The sequence below is a fragment of the Pan paniscus genome, chromosome 8, assembly GCF_029289425.2.
Source record: "Pan paniscus chromosome 8, NHGRI_mPanPan1-v2.0_pri, whole genome shotgun sequence".
Lineage (NCBI taxonomy): Eukaryota > Metazoa > Chordata > Mammalia > Primates > Hominidae > Pan > Pan paniscus.
The window spans coordinates 23,324,514-23,344,030 of record NC_073257.2 but is presented as its reverse complement, the minus strand read 5'-3'; the positions used below and the strand labels follow the sequence as shown (position 1 = coordinate 23,344,030).

The 19,517-nt window shown below is 41.5% G+C and overlaps 1 protein-coding gene across 9 annotated transcripts in view; it reads right to left on the bottom strand.

The window, feature by feature from the left end:
- The window catches only part of CELF2 (CUGBP Elav-like family member 2), an 867,789-nt gene that overhangs the window by 521,066 nt on the left and 327,206 nt on the right, over positions 1–19,517 (bottom strand). For 3 of the 9 annotated variants that reach the window (XM_034929919.3, XM_057298816.2, XM_057298817.2), the window contains exon 1: positions 16,810–16,873. The exons of 1 other annotated variant lie outside the window; for it this stretch is intronic. Coding sequence is in view for 5 of the 8 variants with exons in the window: in XM_063607625.1 (XP_063463695.1) it covers positions 16,810–16,862 (53 nt within the window). In the remaining 3 variants the exon portion in view is untranslated. Of the gene's footprint in view, positions 1–16,809; positions 18,556–18,717; positions 18,783–19,517 lie in introns of those variants that run through there. 5 more of the 9 variants (XM_063607623.1, XM_024930224.4, XM_063607625.1 and 2 more) reach the window with 4 other exon arrangements.

Genomic DNA, 19,517 nt, shown 5'->3' with positions numbered 1-19,517 from the left:
GCAGACAGAGCTTAAAACAAGGATTCCAAAATACAACAAACTAGTTTCATTAGAAAGACTTTGCCCAAGATATGTTCAATAAATGGAAAACCACATTTGCTGCCTGTCTTCTGTAATGAGGGAAGACAGCAGAACAGGGCTAGTCTGGGAACCAGGCAAACAGGTTTTATTCTCTATATTCTCTAACCTAGTTACTAGTTTTTGGGAAACAAAACCCAAGTTCTCAGGAGCTGTTTTTCTCAAACAAATACTCCCCTCTTTCAATGATATAAATAATGACCATTTCCTCCTTTCCCGCAGAAATATTAATTGAGCAAATTGTCCTTTTCTGCCACCATCAGCACAAGGCCAGTTGCCCAAAGGTAAAATCTACCTCTTGCTGTACAAGGGGAGAGAGGGGCAAAGAGGAGCACATCAGTGACACCCTGGGAGAAAACCTGATTAGAATCTGGGACAGGGCAGGGGCTCCAGAGGGTTTTACACCCACCAGGAAGAAGTCATACATGCAATTAAAGTCTTTAAGATAAATTCTGCCTCAAACTGCTTCCCTCTCCAGTGATCTTCTCAAAGCCCCATTCTTCTATAATTCTCACTCTTTGACAAGGCAGACTGACACTTTCAATTTAGTAATTGAAGGGCAATTGATTGTGAAGTGGTAATTTATTAAGGAAGAGGGGAGAGAGCTATCCTAACCAGGAAGGAACTCAATCCAAGTCAGGTCTCCATGCCCTAGGTGCTCTAGACGGAACCTATGGTGTGTGATTTCAGGCATACTGAAAGCCTCACCAAACTTCGAATTCCTGAGTTCTTCTGTTCCCACCTCCCATCTCATGTTGTATAATTGGAGATAGTTCCTAAAATACAAATCCCCTGACATCATATTACCTGGATTTAACCTCAAGGTAAGCTGTAACTGATTGAGCTCTCTGAAGAGCCTCCCTACAGGAGGAAACTGGAGGGCCATGTTACCTCATTTGGCCCAGGGCCAGCTCAAAATCTTAAATCTCTTCAAAAACAGTGTTCTCATTCTCTAGTGATAGAGATGCATGGCCTGTCATGGAGGGGCCCAAGAGGCACGTGTTGGAAGTGGGAAATGTGGGCTTCTCTGGGATACTACGGCGCTGCTGTGGTTGCCCGAAGGCCTGATCATACATGCATTCAATCTAGCATCCAAGCCATGAGTGAACTTTATTTTTGTTTAAAAATAAAATGTGGGAGGCCACATCCAAAAGAAGAGGTTAGATTTTGTGGCGATGAAGACAGCAATCATGGATACAGACCAAGACAAAGAGAGTCAAGTTCTCTTTCTTCTGAAGTCATCTCCTGGCTCTTTTGGGCAATAAATGATCCCAGCTGCCTTTCTTCCCAGAGTCCTACAGTCCCTTTAGAGCAGCTTTTTTTTTTTTTTTTTTTTTTTTTTTTTTTTTAAGGACTCTTCTTTCCCTTTCTTCCTTCTCTTGTTCCCATTTCATGATCTGTCCTCCTTCCCCAAAGGGATAAGTGCCTGCTATGGAAGGATGTGGCTCCAGGTCATTGAAATGTATATTTGCTAGAGAGTAGAGGTGCTGAGCCTTCCTTAAAAGACAAAGTGTGCACTGTTGTTTTGCCTCAATATATCCAAAGTGAAAGGAGATCCTGGGTCTGAACAAACCCAGCTCTCTCTCTCTCATCTCTTGTACACTCTTTTTCCCAGGAGCTAAAGCCCAGGACAGCTTAGCTCAGCACACAATACTGGGGGAAGCAGATTCTCTCTTGCTGCTTCTTGTAGTTCAGTCTCCCTGTTGCTGTCCAAGTTATCGTGGATCTCAAAGGTTCTAAAACTCAATGGAGTTAGCAAACCATGGCCCATGGCCCAAATCCAGCCCAACGCCTGTTTTTGTAAAACTGTAAGTTTTATTGGAATACAGCCATTTGGAATAAACTGCTTAAATAGAGTTTAAAGGAAGTTTTGCTGGAATAAACCTTTTAAATAGAGACCATGTGCTTTCATGGAGAAGGGGAAAAGCATCCCAGGTTTGGAGAACTGGATAATGTATGTTATGTTCAATAACGACAATAATAATGGCAGCCAAGGAAGGACACATGCGAAGTCTCAGAGCCGGCATTACATGCCATTTACAAATAACAAACTTCAGTGAGGGCCACATCTTTCCAGTTCACAAAATCTTTCACTTTACCCACCAGGAAATATGATCAAATGTATAAAACTGCCATTTCCATAGGTCTGTAACAATTCTTTCTGACTTGGACATTTGTATAAGAATGAAAAACTAGCACAAAACAAAATCAAAATGGAGTTCTACAGCATGGTTAACAGAAACACCTGCACCCTGGATGGATTGCAATCTTCAGCCCTGCAGGACCAGTCATACAATCGCTAATGTCAGTCTCTGTCAGCAGAACTCATCCCTGAACAGCTGATTTACATTAGAGCTCCAGCTCAGAGACAGCACATCTGAAAACAGATTTGTAGTTTCGTCCATCAGCTCTATGGAAGGAGTGGGAATAAAAGAGCCTTGAAAGAAAATGAGGATCAATATAAAGAGAATTGCTGTGCTGTGAGAAAAACTGGGCAGTATAGGAGATGGATTCATGGTATCACTCAGAGGTGGGATTCGGGATCCGATGGGAAGGTACTTCTCTGTTCTATCTTACATCGATCATACAATTTTATAGTTGGGCAATCCTGGTTCAATATCTCATAGTAGAAATGAGGAATATGTGGGTTTCCATCCAAACACTCAGGTAAACGCAGTGCCTGATGACATAAGGGATACAGGAGGACACCAGATTGAATCAGACATTGACCCTGCCTATCTTCCAGACATTGACACCCTATTAATGGAATTACTACACAAACACTACAAAGTAGAAAATATGCATTTGCAGATCTGAGGTTTAGATTCAGTGTTATGAACATTCAGAAGAAGAAAATCTTACTTCCACCTGAGGGTGGACAGCCAGGGAGGGGGCTTAGTGAGAAGTTCTCAGGTGAAATTAGAAAGCATGAAACCTGGGTCCTGCATACAGGACCAGGCACTGCTGAGGACAAAGTGCTCAACAGACAGTCCCTATCCTCCTAAATAATATGGTGTTTGGGGAACGGAGACTTTTATTTTTACATAGACATGAAGAGATCATCAAGAAATTGATCTCTCAGGTGCCCTCTAACTCTGTTGCACTAAAGTCGAGAGTGGTGGTGATATGGTTTGGCTGTGTCCCCACCCAAATCTCATCTTCACTTGTAGCTCTCATAATTTCCACATGTTGTGGGAAGGACTCAGTGGGAGATAATTGAATCATGGGGGCAGTTTCACCCATACCGTTCTCATGGTAGTGAATAAGTCTCACGAGATCTGATGGTTTGATAAGGGGTTTCCCCTTTTGCTTGGCTTTATTCTCTCGTTTGCCACCATGTAAGACATGCCTTTTGCCTTCTGCCATGATTGTGAGGCCTTCCCAGCCACATGGAACTGTGAGTTCATTAAACCTATTTTTCTTTATAACTCACCCACTCTCGGGTATGTCTTGGTCAGCAACATGAAAATGGACTAATATAGGTGGGAAATACAGCAGCTCTGCATGAGAACAGACAGGACCCTGCATGTGGATTATTATCTTTACTGTGGACTGGACAGCATAGGATCCTAGGATTCTGGGACTTTTAGCCAGAATACATTATTTGGGGAGAGGAGGGGAGATGAGGGGCACATGGTGATTTTCTCTTTCCTAACAACACTCTCTCTGGGACCAAACTCCTTGCAGCCCTCTTCTCAACTAGGCCTCCACCTTGAGCTATAAAAACCACAGACTCAACACAAATGATTTCATCAGTCCCGCCACATTTGAAGACGTAGTTTCTAACAGCTCAAGGCCACAATCCCAGGGTGATTCCATTTCCCTTAAAGTGCCTGCCTCAGAAAGCTCCAGGATGCCAAAAGAATTGACCCTGTGTTCCAGCCAATACCTGACACAGGCCCCTGCCCTCCCTTTCTTAGGTCATTGAATACATAGGGCTTATAATGGTGATCCCTTCCTCCATCCCTCTGAGATGTGCATGTACCCCCTGCAACTCAGGAGGGTCTTTCTGAAGAACCTGAAAGCTGTTTCTTTACAATGTAACCACGAGGAAGACCAGGGCCCCTCTCCCCCCATCTCTGTGGGAGAACTGAGTCCTAACATCTACAGGTGGCAGTGTACACACCCAGTTGCCTAATCACATTGCCCACATTTGCAATTTTTCACTTCCTGACTCTATGGCACCCCTGTTTTCTGGCCCTCCACCCCATTCTCCCTTTAAAAAGCCTGGTCATCTCTATAAAGCTGAGCCTTGTTGATGCTGGAAGTGCATCCCTACTGCAATAATTTATTGGTAATTAAAATCTGTCCTGACCACTTAATTTATAAACAAAGAAAACTTTATATTTGACCATTATCTGGTGCTGTGACTCAGATCTGGATCTGCTGCCATGAGACCCTTGAACAGGACAACTCTGCCTGCACAGAGACTTTTGTGTCTTCTGGGTCTTTGGTCGTGAGTCTGACTCTCCTGATCCAAGGCTCCGAACACATGTCTGTAGGAGCACAGCGAGGAGACATTTTGATACTGATGGCTCTGCGCATACTCTCTGAAGCTGGAAGAGAGTCCCAGGCTTCTTTCAAAGGGGACCTTCTGGGTTGCAAGTGTTTCTTCCTGGATCCTTATTCTGAGTGGGGATTCATTCCCTGATGCCTGAGTTGGAAATTATTTTTCTTCCTGCCCATCCCATAGGAACTTCTCAGCCATCTGAAAGCCCCTTTTTGAACTCCTGCTGACTGGAAGCTCCACCACGATGGCACTCACTCTACCCACTTCTTGTTGGCATGACTTGATGAACGATGATTGGGAACTTTAGTGGTTTCTTTGGGAACAGGGTCTCCCTAAACTGGCTCCTCTAAGACCTCTCCCTTCTGTTACCTCCTTCCTCCTTCTGCCGGTCTCCATCTTCCCTTCCACTCCCCTGCATTCTTTGATATAAGCCCCTTCGAGCCGCCCCTGGCTCTTCCTCCTCTCTTCCCTCTGCTGGACCCTTCCCTTCCCATTCCAGCCACTCAATTACTGACAGTTACTGGAACCTGAGGCCAGCTGCCCCCATTGGGGGATGCTTAAGGGACTTAGGGATCCCAAAAGCAGCTACCTGAGGCTGCAAAGAAAAACTAATTGGAAACAGATATTTAGTTCACCTCCCCCATGAGATGATCTATCAAGGTAAAAAAATCTTAAAGGCCTCCTCCACAAATATTAGTGGTAAATTTTAGCTCTCACATTCAGCAGGTGAATGTTGGCTGCTCCATCTGCCAGAAACACAAATTGGATTAAAAAAATGGAGTAAAGATGAGAACTAACTCTTCCGTACACGATTGAATTTTGTATTATTGTATTTATGCCTGACTCATGGCTAATATTAAAAATGAAAGCCATAGGTTTCTATTTATGTCTATCTGCGTGTTTATGCATGTATGTAAGGTACCTTCCCTCCAGATGGCATTGACAAATTAATTTACAAAATCCTTTAAAAGAGTTCTATCCTAATCGGCTTAGAGAGAAATATGCACTTATGTAAATTAAATCTTTCTAAAACTGTCAGAAATATAGAAACCCACTCAAATGTTTATGTAATTTGAGTAAATTCTTGGTAAGATTAGTTTAATATTGTTGGTTTAATAAAAAAGGTATGTTTTCAGAGTTGTCAACATTAAATATAACGTGAGAATAAATTTTTGTTTTTCTTGAGTTTACCAGTCACATAAACTAATATTTTCTAGATATTTAAGATTATAAAAATGATAATTTGATTTGAAGCAAATTAAATCATTATTTTGACAAACTTCAGTTCAAGAATAATTGTTTCATAATGTTTGCCTAAGAAGAATTTCCAAAATCTTTTCAGTTACTTGCAAACTTAGAAGTCTGCTAAATTAAATAATGGATATTCATTAAATATCTAAATAATTTTCAAGTAAGTACTAAAACATCAATTATTAAATGTTAGCTTAAGTTTATATACTTTTGACTTATTGTCATATGGTATAGAGTGTCTGAAGATTATTAGGGTCTGCTAAGGAAAAGAGAAATTTTGTCCTAAAGTGACTGGTTGTTCCAGAATGAGAAAGATGGAAAGTATAAGATGAAACCTGAATGGATGTAGAAAGTCATAGAAAGTTTAAGGAAAAGAATATTATGTTGTGATTAGTCTACTCAGATCACCATAATGAAATACCATAGACTGGGTGGCTTAAACAGTAAAAGTGCATTTTCTCACAATTCTGGAAGCTAGAAGTCTGAGATCAAAGTCCCAGCATGGCTCTAATGAGGGCTTTCTTCCTGGCTTGCAGACAGCACCTTCTTGCTGTGCCCTTCCATGGTAGAGACAGAGACAGAGAGAAAGAGAGAGAGAGAGGGAGGCAGAGAGAGAGAGAAAGAGTATGCACAAGCACGAGTGAGCTATGGCATCTCTTCTTTTTAAGGATACTAATCCCGTCATGTTGGTTTCACTTCCATAAACTTATCTATACCTAATTATTTCCCCACAGCCTCATCTCCAAATACCACCACATTGGGGGTTAGGGCCTCAACATGTGAATTTTGGGGAGACACATTTCAGTTCACAGTAAATGTCAAGACTTGCTAAGATTAAATGGATTTATGTATAAAATTTTTAAAAATGAGCTTCAATATCAATAGTGTATGGACTCAAACCTAGTTTGGTTTGGTTTTCTCTTTCTGAAAATAAGAATGTTTCTTGAATGAGTGGTATGCTCTTGATAAGAGACTGTAGAAGGTTTTTCTCTAATTTTTAGTAATCTTCCTAGGAGAGAAAGATTCTGCACCTCATAAAAATAATTTTCTGTGTTTCATGTTGCCTTTACCGTGTCTCTGATTAGTTAAGAGAACCATGTCTTCTCACTTTAAAAAGAACTAAGGTTTTTAAAACAATGATCTTACCTCCTGTATTTACTTTTAAATTCTTTCATTGTCACATTGGTTAGATACTTAACTAAGGATTGTTTCACAGTGACCTGTGATCCTATTTTGTCAAGTAATCAAACCTTTTGACATATTTGACAGCTTTGCCTTCCTAAAATCAAACCCTAAATGAAGCCTTCATGATACCAAACTGACTTTGAGATTTCCCAAGGGCCTCTGAAAAATCTCAAAGGGTTTGTTCTTTCGCCTGGTTAAAAAAAGAGATGTTAAAATCATTGAATTTACTTGCGAGGTGGAAATTCATGAAAAGCATTATTTAATAAAAAGAAATGTTTAACCTTCCCCAGGTTATATTTGTACAGGTAAATGCGGTATTTCAAAAGTTACACGAAGTTCCTAGAAATTTGTCAATGCCCTTTGTGTCCAGGATCTATCTCAATGCTGTTTTGCCTTATATTAGACAACAATAGTGTAATGTCGTCAGTCATAATTCCAGCAATTATTTTAACATGTTTTATGTCACAGAAACTACCACATTTTCTTGTCAATGTAGTTATTTTTATAATGAACGCCCATCAGATCTTTAACCATGGCCATCTTCAGTATTTTGTCATCCAGAAATAGTGACTGTTTTACTCTGCTCATGCAAACAGCTCAAGCCAAAGAACTTTGTCTTTAACAAAAAAGAAGCTGTTTCAGAGACCTATGGAAATAACTGCCTGTGACAGGTACTCTGGGGTGCAAGCTTCTGATGTCATTGCTTACATAACCTTGATACCATCCTAATGAACTGAGTCAGGTTTTCCATAACTCTAGCAGAGAAGCTGACAGCTTCATAAAATTGCTAACTCGAGATCAAGCAGAACAAAATTAATTATTTAATATATTGGACTTGGTAAAGTGATAAGGAATGATTATTATGTTTTATGGCTTTTGTTTGGAATATTGCTGGCTCTTTAATACTCTATTTTCTGGATAGCAGAAAATTCCTTTTCCTTTCGTCTTAAGCTATCTGTCATCCAAAAAATCTACTAAATTATAGTTTTGTAAACAAAATAGAAACATTTATCTTTTTCTCCCTACCTGATCTCTTCAGAATTCAGAATTTGTTCTTGGGTATTCTTATTTGCATGACAACAGTTATTTGCACAGGTGCAAAAAAAATCTGTCTCCCTTATAATAGAACATAATTGGAAACATTGGTTTATATGTTCAAGGCTTTGAATGGAATGCCCTATTTGAGAATGACACATAAAATCAGATATGACCAGACATATTTAAGGATCCAAGGTTGACTTTATGGAGTGAATGTATACAAATCCCTCTTGGAAGAACTAGGCTGATACCTGGCTTACAGGATTTGCAGACGTATAGGTGAGTAAGAATGGTCATGTCCTGGCAAGCCTAAGAACATTAAAATATTTTGGGGACCTCAAAAGAAAAGGAATTTACCCAAAGCGACAGGTATTGAAGGTGAAGTCTGACGGCAAGTTCCTGGCTTGGTTTGCTAGAAAAGCAGAGGCGTTTGAAAGTCCAATAGGAGATTATTTTCTAGCAAAGCAAACTTAAAAAGGTCTATGTGCTCAATTATTATTTTTGCTGCACTTATATAAATATCATCTGGCCCAGTTTAATGAGACAAGAAACATTTTATAAACAAGAATAGTCTTAGTTTATCTTTGATCAAAAAGGGGGGTAACCGTGGACAGCAATCTTATGTTTCAATAGAAAACTGCAACACATCCTTGTGGGTGATCAGATTCTAGTCCTGTTCCTTGTTTTGGGGAGTTTATATTATTTACCTGTAAAACCAGACTGGATCCTTCCATCTTACACACATGGTCACCCCTTACCAAATACTCTTCTAGTTTTCTTGAGTGGGTGACTGTAACTCTCCAAAGTTAACGTTTTCACTTTTTCTCCCTTCCACCTGACTTGTCATCAATGAGAACTAAAACCTGATGGCCAAGATCCTTATTGTGACTCAGTGTTGTCTTATAGCTGCTATTTGGCTCCATGATCTGATACAGTCCTGCACACTGAAGCCAGACAAGTGGAACTACATGTCCAGAAAGTCATTACCACAATAAATCATGTAGGAGCAACCATTACACCCAGAGCTGCTGCTACCAGGGCCACTCAGAAAGTCCACTGGAGGCTGGGTGCGGTGGCTCATGCCTGTAATCCCAGGACTTTGGGAGGCCAAGGCAGGCAGATCACAAGGTCAGAGAGATCGAGACCATCCTGGCCAACGTGGTGAAGCCCTGTCTCTACTAAAAATACAGAAATTAACTGGGTGTGGTGGGACGTGCCTGTAATCCCAGCTACTCAGGAGGCTGAGGCAGGAGAATCGCTTGAACCAGGGAGTAAGAGGTTGCAGTGAACCAAGATCACGCCACTGCACTCCAGCCTGGCCACAGAGCGAGACTCCATCTCAAAAAAAAAAAAAAAAAAAAAAAAAGAACACTGGAACCCCTGTGTCTCCCATGCTCTGCTCCAGGAAATACCCATGGTGACATTAATGTCTACACCATGACGACAAAAATCCAAACCGTAAACCAGGAAATCTGTCTGACTGCCATTGCCCTTCTCACTTCACCATCTAAAGATGCTTAGAGCTCAGTGTCCAGAGATCTTCTCAACTGACTGTCCTCTGGCCTCAGACACTGAGTTTACAGTCAGCTCCAACCATTACTTTTCATTTTTCTTTTTGTTTCCATAGAAAGGCCCCTCATTAAATGCCTGATTGCTCCCCCATCCAGCAGATGTCCTCGACTACCGAGTCTCAACAGATGGTTTAGCTGGTCCTTAATGAACACATGGTGATCAAATGGAAAATGGACTTAGAGTGTTCAAAGCAATGTATACTGTCTCTTTTTTCCTGGAGCAAGAAGAGGACTCCTAAAGACTCTCTCTATGATCAAACTCCAGCCGGGCTCCTCTGAGCTCTTCTCAACTAGGCCTCCACCTTGAGCTATAAAACTTACAAACTCAACAAAAATGATTTCATCCACCCGTCTCCCCCCCTCATTAAAAAACTTGAACAAACACTGACATAGTTTCTAACAGCTCAAGGCCACATCCCTAGGGTGACCCCATTCCATTCCCCTTCAAGTGCCCGCCTCGGAAAGCTCCAGGCTGCCAAAAGAATTGACAATGCATTCCAGCCAACACCTCTTCCTGCAGCTCTGCAAAAAATTTTTAAAAGTACTGAGTCGTAACTGAGTCATGATTCTTCAAATATTCCTAAGGGAAAAGGAAAAATTACGTGGTGCAAAATTTTCCTCTCTGAGGTGTAGTAAAGACAACAAACTTTGCCATGCTTGTCAATTTATCAAGAAAAAGTAGTAACTAGATCAGAAAAGTATGTGGTGTCACTGTTTAATTGCTCTAGCTCAGGGTTAGCAATGCCCAAGTCCACACTGGGGCTCCACACCTTTGTATGTGTGAGTTTGGATGAGTGACTGGAACTTTACAAGTATCACTTCCTTCTAAATAAGAGCAAAAGAACCACTACCTACTTCACAGGGCTATTACAAAGATAAAATGAGACATTACATGAAAAGCACTTAGCATAAGGCATGGCATGTAGAAAGCACTGATAATTCTTGTATATTATCATCTAAGAATATAAATTCCTGATCTTCAGATGGCCAGCCTGCTCACAAGGAATACAAGCAGAGCATCCATGCAACATTTTCTGGCTCTATACATCTTTAAGATGTCATGTGACATGAACCGAAGGGTATCTACACATGACATTCCTCCAAACTTACACAGCGTGCTCTCCTCTGTGAATCTGGGATGCATCTTAGGAGACTTCCCGGCGTGTGAAAGAGAAATGTACACTAAATGAGCCAGAGACAGAAATGAAAAAGAAAGCATCAAGGCCAAGCAGTGACTTACAACATTTCGGGGTCTGTTCTATGTTTCCCATCAACGTGTGCTGTTTTCATTAATGGGAGGTTCTCACACACTCCATAAGGGAACAGGCAAAAGTGTAGTTTGTTACAGCTTTAAGGCTCATTCAAACATTTAAGGGATGCAGTAAACCATACATTTCCTCCAGACATTCATCATCTTTGTGAGATCAAGTGCTCATAACCTAAAACATCTCTGACCTTTGAAATATCACCAGGGCTCCTCTGAAGTTTTTTCCTAATAACAAGACTAGTTTTTGATATTTGCCTTGTCGTATGAGATTTGAAAGCATCCCTCCGACTATCTGTCAAAGCCACTTCTATTTTCCTGCTAGTCAGATCATTAGTCCAGATCATGGACCAAGTTAGACTATGGGCCCTGGGCCATATCCAGCCCAGTGTTTAAAGACAATCTGTTTAAATAAAGTTTTATTAGGTCACACCCAAGCTGTTTACATACCATCTATGGCTGCTCTCAGGCTAACATAGCAAAGTTGTATAGTTGTGACAGAAACTGTATGGTCAGCAAAACCTGAAATATTCATCATCTGGCCCTTGATGAAGAAATTTGTCAACATCTGTTCCAGATCATTCTCTTGTTTAGAAAGAATAAATTCCACCTGAACACTACATATAGATCAGATTCTCAGAGAGGATTTTAGAATTTTCTACATTACCATATTAGACACTTTTCTGATTGGCACAGAAAAAAGCAACTGAAGATAGAATTACTCAACTAGGTGTTAAGAGTCATTAATTCATCAGTCAATTCATTCATTCCACATAACACAATATCACAGTGGTAAATACTAGGGGTGGGATGTGAATGACATATACAAAGCCCCTGGCCCCATGGAGTGAGTATAAAGTAGGATAAGAAAGACAGAGTGACTCCTTCACTCATTCATTCATTCATTCATTGTCATGTGCTAGGAAATCTTTTAGATATTGGGTATATAACAGTTAAATACACAAACCGTGCATTCTAATAGGGGAGAGAGATAATCAGTAAACAAATACATATGCAGATGGCAGATACTGGCAATGCTGTGATGAGAATATTAGCTGAACCATATGAAGTGAACATTTTTATAAGTCAATATAGTTGAGTACTGGCTGTTGCCTATGATTCAGTCTATCAGGGAGATGTGCTAGAGATTGACTTTTGGCTTTAAACTGGGAGGTCAGGGAAGGGCTAACTGAGGAGATGACATGGGAGCTAAGGCTTGAATGAGGAGCAGCCTCTACCCCGCCAATAGCTAAGGAAAGATTGCCAGGCAGGGAGAGGGAGTAGCTAATGAAAATCAAGCCAAAATAGCCTGGCTGCATAACTGAGAAAGAGAAAGACCAGCAGGGCTGGAGCAATGTGAGCTGTGGGGAGAGAAGGAGGAGATTTAGGCAGAGAGGTTCATAAGGGTCAGGCCAGATGGGGCCTTGCAGGTTAAAATAAGGATACTGGCTTTGACTCTAAGAGTAAAGGGCAAGTTTTAGTAGGGAAGTTGCAGGATCTGATTTATGGCGTTTGTAATGCTTTCATTCCTCTATGTGCAAAATTATTTAAGAGAGCAAGAGTGAAGCAGGGAGACTTGTTAGGAGGTAGCATTCTTAGCAAAATGAGATGTTATCAATGGAAGGTGGAAAAAAGTGGACAGAGTCACTAGGTGCTTAGGAGTCAAACTCAGTAGGAGCTGGCAATAGTTTGGATATAAATTAAGACGGAAAATGGGGGATTAGGGAGACTGCCTAACTTTCCAGTTTGAGTACCTGGCTAGATCACTGTGACTCATGAACCTACTAGAGCTGGAAACCAGTGAGTTCTTGGGGGGACATTACAGATAGAGTTTATAACCTGTTGAGCTTTTGACATCTTTAAGGCATGCAATTGAGCTGAGCTGTCTGAAAGCTGAAGGAGAAAGGGAGACAGAAGTGGAGGTGGGGAAGGACATTCCTCAGGAGAGAGGATGGAGTTGGAAGAGGAATTGGCAACAGCTTGCAGTGCTAATGAGTTCTATGACTTCCTTTAGTCAATTCATCTATTCCCTTATCTCTAAATGGGAGAGTTAAACTTGATTTGGGGTTTTTAATCCTTCCCCAGAGGTGACTTAGGGCTTATGCATGGGTAAAAGAGACACCAGATATTCTGGGTCCCATTCCCTGCTTAATTCTCCTGTCAACTTTTTTTCTCTCAAGTCTTATCTATAAACATCTCATCTTGTTGCACTCAGCATATGTTCAAGTTTATTTTATTCTTTGTTTGTTTGTTTGTTTGAGACAGAGTCTCGCTCTGTCACCCAGGCTGGAGTGCAGTGGCACGATCTCAGCTCACTGCAACCTCTGCCTCCCAGGTTCAAGCGATTCTCCTGCCTCAGCCTCCTGAGTAGCTGGGACTACAGGTGCGTGGCACCACACCCAGCTAATTTTTGTATTTTTAGTAGAGACAGGGTTTCATCATGTCGGCCCGGATGGTCTCGATCTCTTGACCTCATGATCCGCCTGCCTCGGTGTCCCAAAGTGCTGGGATTAAGGTGTGAGCCGCTGTGCCCAGCCTATTTTATTCTTTTAATCATAGGTCTAATACAGTGTCAACTTTTTTCTTCTGTGTACCAAGAATACTTTATTTAGCTTTTGAATTTTTTTCTTTGAATGCAGCTGGAGTGTTTGTACTTTCCGAGGAGTCAAATGGGAGAATGTTGAAAATTATTGGCATGTCTTTTGGTGAAAATTAGGTTTCTTTTATGTCCCTTGGGGTAGACAGTCATTAAAACACAGGCAGTAGCACTACGACCACCCCTGGTTTCTCCATGTAACAAAATGGAACAAGGATGGAGCGATTTCAAATAGACAGTTCTTGAGAAAGGCTTATAACCTGAAATTGTGCACTGCAAACAGATCATCTCCTAAAACACTATATTGTGGCATAAGCAGGTTTTAAAATTGTGCCTTTTGATGACTTTTTAGGAGCAACAGGTTTGGCAGAACTCTAGACTGAGCTCCTGGACCAAACACATGAGGATCTTCCAGGTTACGTGGGTTTAAAGGCCTTTTTGCCTTGTAATATGCTTTACATATCAAATGTTCTACTCATTTGTTAATCAGATGAGGACAGTAACTGCTCTTTCTCTTTAGCAGAATGGGGCCTCTCACGCCATTCTCTGGATTTCTAAAGCATTTTATTGACATAACTCAGATCACAGACAACCCTGCTAACAACCATGCTATGTGGCGTTAGAGTACACACCTCATTCTCCTGCTAGATCACTCATTTATCAGGCTGTGTTTTATCTTTGCTTCTTCCACATATTATAGGCAGAGACTTATTGGTGGCGAGTAAACCGTTAAATGAAGCAAAATTAGCCAAAAGGATGCCTTGTTGTAAACAATTAAGGAATTTAAAATGCAATTTATAAACTCTATCCCTTTATGGTTCCTGATCTCAGAAAAGGATTACACACAGTTAAAAAGCCAGTGGAATAATGCTTGCCAAGAAGAGGTGTGGACAGAATGAACTTGGTGTAGCCAAAGGAGTCAATGTAAAAATGTTTCTCTTTCCCAGGTCTTGCCAGTCCAAGTTTCTGAAACTTCACTTACTCTAGCAAAACTAAGCTTCACTTAAATTTGGGGCATGTTTAGGGGAAAAACAACATTCTCACTGTTTTTTTTTTAAAAACGGGTTAAGACTTGAGATCATTATCTAAAAATGCCTTTGGGGGGGATACATGTTTCAAAATCTATAACCGTAGTCATATACATTCTTAGAGCTACAGCCTGCCTTATCCACTGATGTAATAATAGTAAGTTAATCGCCTGAGAAAAATTGTTTGAAAGCACTTGTAGGAAGTGTTTCAGTTTTAGAGACAGGTTAGTAATCCAGTTTAAAAAAAAAAGGAAAGCATCATTTATTCTAATAGATGTATCCTAAGAACATTTAAAGAAGCACTTTACCATTTTTCGATAGTTAAAAATAAAGTTTAAACATGCAACAGAAAAAAAATCACTGAAGGACTCATGAAAATGTAGCTTTCATCAAGAAATCCTGGTAATTATTTAATGAAAGTAAAAAGCTAGGTACACAAAGATGTTCATTATGTTGTTGTTAGTACAAATTAAGGAGTGGAAACAATCTAAATTTTCAACAAAGAGGGTGTATCACCTGAGGTCAGGAGTTCGAGACCAGTCTGGGAAACATGGTGAAACTCTGTCTCTACTAAAAATAGAAAAAATTAGCCAGGTATGGTGGTGGGCACCTGTAATCCCAGCTATCTGGGAGGCTGAGGCAGGAGAATTGCTTGAACCCGGGAGGTGGAGGTTGCAGTGAGCAGAGATCATGCCACTGCACTCCAGCCTGGGCAACAAGAGCGAAACTGCATCTCAAAAAAAAAATGTACATTAACATTACGGTGCTTTATTTAGCCATTAAAATGGCAGTTATGAAAGTTAGGCAGAAACATGAAAACACGTTTGATATGTTAGCTGGAAACAGCAGATTATAAAATAGCACATACTACCTGATGTGCAAAAAGCATCTGTGGAAAGTTCTAGAATATGACATGCAGTACTTTTTAAAAAGAAAATAATTAAGATGGATATTGGCAATTTTTAAATTTGCTCTTTTCTATAATCTTGTTCTTAAAAATAACAAAATCAGACAAACATGAAGACAGAAGTCACGAATAGGAAATAAAAACTTAGCAAATTAATACAACATAAATGTCAGGAAAAAGAAGTTCCAGTAACGTCCGCACATTTCTCCTCATTTGTATTTCCTGTTTGGGTTCTGGTCTAGCTCCTATGAAGCCATGTTTTGGGGAAGGTATTTGGAAGACATGACACTGTGCAGAACCACTTTTAACAAAAATCCCTCAATTGAACATTTTCATATTTCAAAAATTGCCAAAAACGCATTTGCTAGGAAATACCATTTACAGTCAGTGAAGCCCAAGAATTAACTCTGCCAAGGGAGTCAGCTTAGACAGGATGCATGAACTCTGCCCTTTCTAGCTCCTTGTGTTCTAATTTTTCTGGGCCTCTGAGAGATGAGGAGGTCAGAGTGCACTTTTTTAGGAGCATTCAGAGAAAGACTTTATGTCATACATTCTGCCCATTCAGTTTCACCATAAGCTGAGGCCTGGGGGTGGGGGTGGGGGTAGGGGAGAGGTCAGAGGAGGAAACCAAGTTTCCCTTGACCCTTCAAGGGCCCTAATAAGGCTTTCTGGAAAAGTTCGCTTTTCCTTTCTTTTCTCTTTTTTTAAATTTTTTGAGATGGATTCTTACTCTGTTGCACAGGCTGGAGTGCACTGGTGTGATCTCTGCTCACTGCAACCTCCACCTCCCAAGTTTAAGCGGTTTTTCTGACTCAGCCTCCCAAGTAGCAGGGACTACAGGCACCCACCACCACACCTGGCTAATTTCTGTATTTTTAGTAGAGACAGGGGTGGTTTTGCCATGTTGGCCGGGCTGGTCTCGAACTCCTGACCTCAAAGGGATCCATCCACCTTGGCGTCCCAAAGTGCGGGATTATAGATGTGAGCCTCCGCACCTGGCCAAATATCGCTCTTCTATCTGAAGTCCCAGAAAGTTGACCACATTCCACCTCACACCTTTAATGCCCCCCTGAAGCCCAAAAATTCAATATGAGGATTCCTTCCAGTGAGTCAGCTGGTGTCATTTAAATAAGACTGTCCTCCCTAATTGCCAAGGCTTCCCGACCTCCCCCCTGGGGTGAAATTGGAGGACCTCACGTTCACAGGCCACTCCTTACACCTCTGCCTCCGAACAGTCTTCCCACTAGCAGATCTGCGCATCCCTGAACCCCACAAGGTGCATTTCAAGCAACCCCAACCACTTCTGCACAGGGGTGGGGCGGGAGCAGGGCCTTGGCTATGAACTCAAACCAGGATGCAAGAGAAAGCAAAGCAGGCCTACCTTAAAACTTTCCAGTTTTTCAGAGGATCCAAGTCAGAGACCAAGGAAACCATTGTCTAGGAGCCGGCTGAGGGCGAGTCCGGAGAGGAGGAGGCGGGGATGGGGTGCTGGGGAACAGACGGAGGATTCTGGACCCAGGCCGGGCCCTGGCGCCCCGCGGCTCCCTCCTTCCCGGGCTGACACGCACTTTTCCTGACTTCTCTCCACCCCGCAAATCAATCCTGCGCTCTCCTCCGTCCCACACCCGGCTCCCAGCTCCACACCACCTTTTAAAGCCCCGGTAATCTGCTCCAACTGATCAAATTTGACCTTTTTGTAGCCCACTTTATTCCAAGCACAGCTCTCACTTAAATCTCTCTTTATTAACACCGTCCTGCTTGGCTTTCTTTGGGAACAAACACAGATCAAGCCCGAAGCCTCTGGACTTTACCAGCAATCATTCGCAGATTACTGCAAGCTGCAGCCTTCCCCTCCTTGGGGGTATTTCTCCTGCCTCGGAGATTTTGCTTTTCTTATTCCTGGCAGGAGACTGGTTAGGTTTCTTTCCTCCTTTTTTCGTGGCTTAGGCTCTGGGACTCTGACACTGGGCTTAGAGCTACCCTCAGAGGCTGTAACTACATTACTGTTAGGATTTGTTTTTTAAAAATAATTTGGAACAGGACTGCAAACAAGCTAGACTTTACTGTGTGTTTTCTGGCAGGGACTTTTTGCTACACTGCTCCCCCACCCTTTGCTGGCTTTCTTGTGTTTTTAAATAACATGAAGGAGGAAATGCAGAATCTCTTTAAACTTAAAGAGAAAAGGGTATGGGCTCCCCCCTACTTGCCCCCCCCACCTTGTGTATCTTGTCATTTACTGAAAACCAAACATCCTTCCAATACTCATTTGAAATTGTGCATGAGAGATGTTTTAAGATATCCAGGCAGTATTGTTTTCCTGTACTGTTTGTTCATAGTTTGTCTCCTTATCCCTTTGCCCCGTATGGGTTCTTCGGGACTGTACTGATTTCTTATTTTCATAAGCACTGCCTCTTAAGCAGAGGCTTCTATGCTTGGAGGGTCCTGGTTTGAACTAAGACCTCCGCAGCTGAAGCTCTTCCTTCTGCCCTCAGGATCCTGGAAGTAGCCGACCTTGAAATCATCTGGTCCAGTGGCTTCCAGACCATGACTGGCCAGCCCGTCAAGATTTCTGCTGCAGCTGCCTGCAACATGAGCTTTACTTGATAGTCTTTCTTTATGTTAAATTCCTCTTTTTCTTACGCTTATTTTTAAAAGGGATTTTTAAAGTCATTCCCATAAATGGAAAATCAGCTTCACTGGTCTTTGGTAGAAGGCAAATGCAGGGAATAACTAAAATAAAACAATTATTATTATGCCCAGACACTGAGACCAGCTAAAGGCTCTGATTTAGGTCTTTTTTTTTCTCTTTGTTGCAAAGAGAGTTTACGCAATGTTAAGAGTGTTAAGAACATACCTGCACCAGCCAGAGACTTCCCTGAGAAAGGAAGAGGGAAGACTGCAAGAAAACATGTTGTGGTTCAGTGCTTTGTCATGTCCTTGTTACTTGAAAGCATCAGCCCGGAGGAAGGGTCCCAACTTCTTCCCTTCAAGCAGAGCCTTCTAAGAGTCTCTGTTCTTTCCTGGGGGGAAGATGCTCCCACAGGTTTTGGAAGCAGGCTACTTTTACTGTCAGGAAGTTTTTGCCACTCCAAACGCCTATCCCAGCATTGTAAATCCCTTTCTTACCACCCTGTTCTCCATGGACCCGTGGATCTTAAAATATGCAGCTAACCCTCTGTTTAGATTTGTTTTCTCTTTAGCAGTCATGGATACTTCCCTTAATGGCTGTGAATGACTTTCTTCAGAAGTGCAACTGTCTTTAGACTAAAATTAAAAGAGAATTTCATACCTCGTACAAAAATCATTGCCTTTCTGGGACTTCAAGCTTCTTCCTGGGCTGTGTTATCCCACTGTGAATCTCAGACCACAGCGTAATCATGTGCAAACATTTACATAACACTTTTAATCCCCAAGTACTTCACCAAATGTGGGTGATAATAATAGCTTTTATACGGAGTGTACCTCCAAAGGTTTCCGGGTGCTTTGATAATTGATGAAATGTTTTTCCCTTTAGAAAGTTAGCAAGAGAGTAACAAAAGATTATAATGAAATAGTTTCCGCAACTATAATGACATCATCCTCATCCTTAGCCCACGGCACCAGGGAGATTCAGGTCTGGGGAAGGGAGGGAAATGAGTTCTTAACACTTAGAGTTCAGGGTTAATGGAGGAAAGGGGGTGGGATTTGGCTTTTGGCCAAAGGACAAAAGGACAAACCCATTTTTGTAAATTATGAAATACCATTTTAAAGCAGCTGTCTTTTCAAAAACTTTTTAAAGGTAGTCAGTAGAATGTTCCTTCAAATAAAATCTTGTAGCAAGCCCAAGTACAGAAACAGATACAGTAGTAGCTAAAGTGTATTACTAGGTACTAGGAACGGTTCTAATTTCATTAGGTGTGTTGATTCATTCACTCCTCATAACCAACTTGTTTATGAGGTAAGTTATGAGTTGTACTCCCCATTTGTTAATGTAAATGAAGACATTTGGGTGTGGAGAAATTAAGGAACTGGTCTGAGCTCTCAGGGCACTGAACTTAGAAGCGATGCCTGTGGATCCGGCGAGTAACCGCCACACAGCACTTCTTCCAT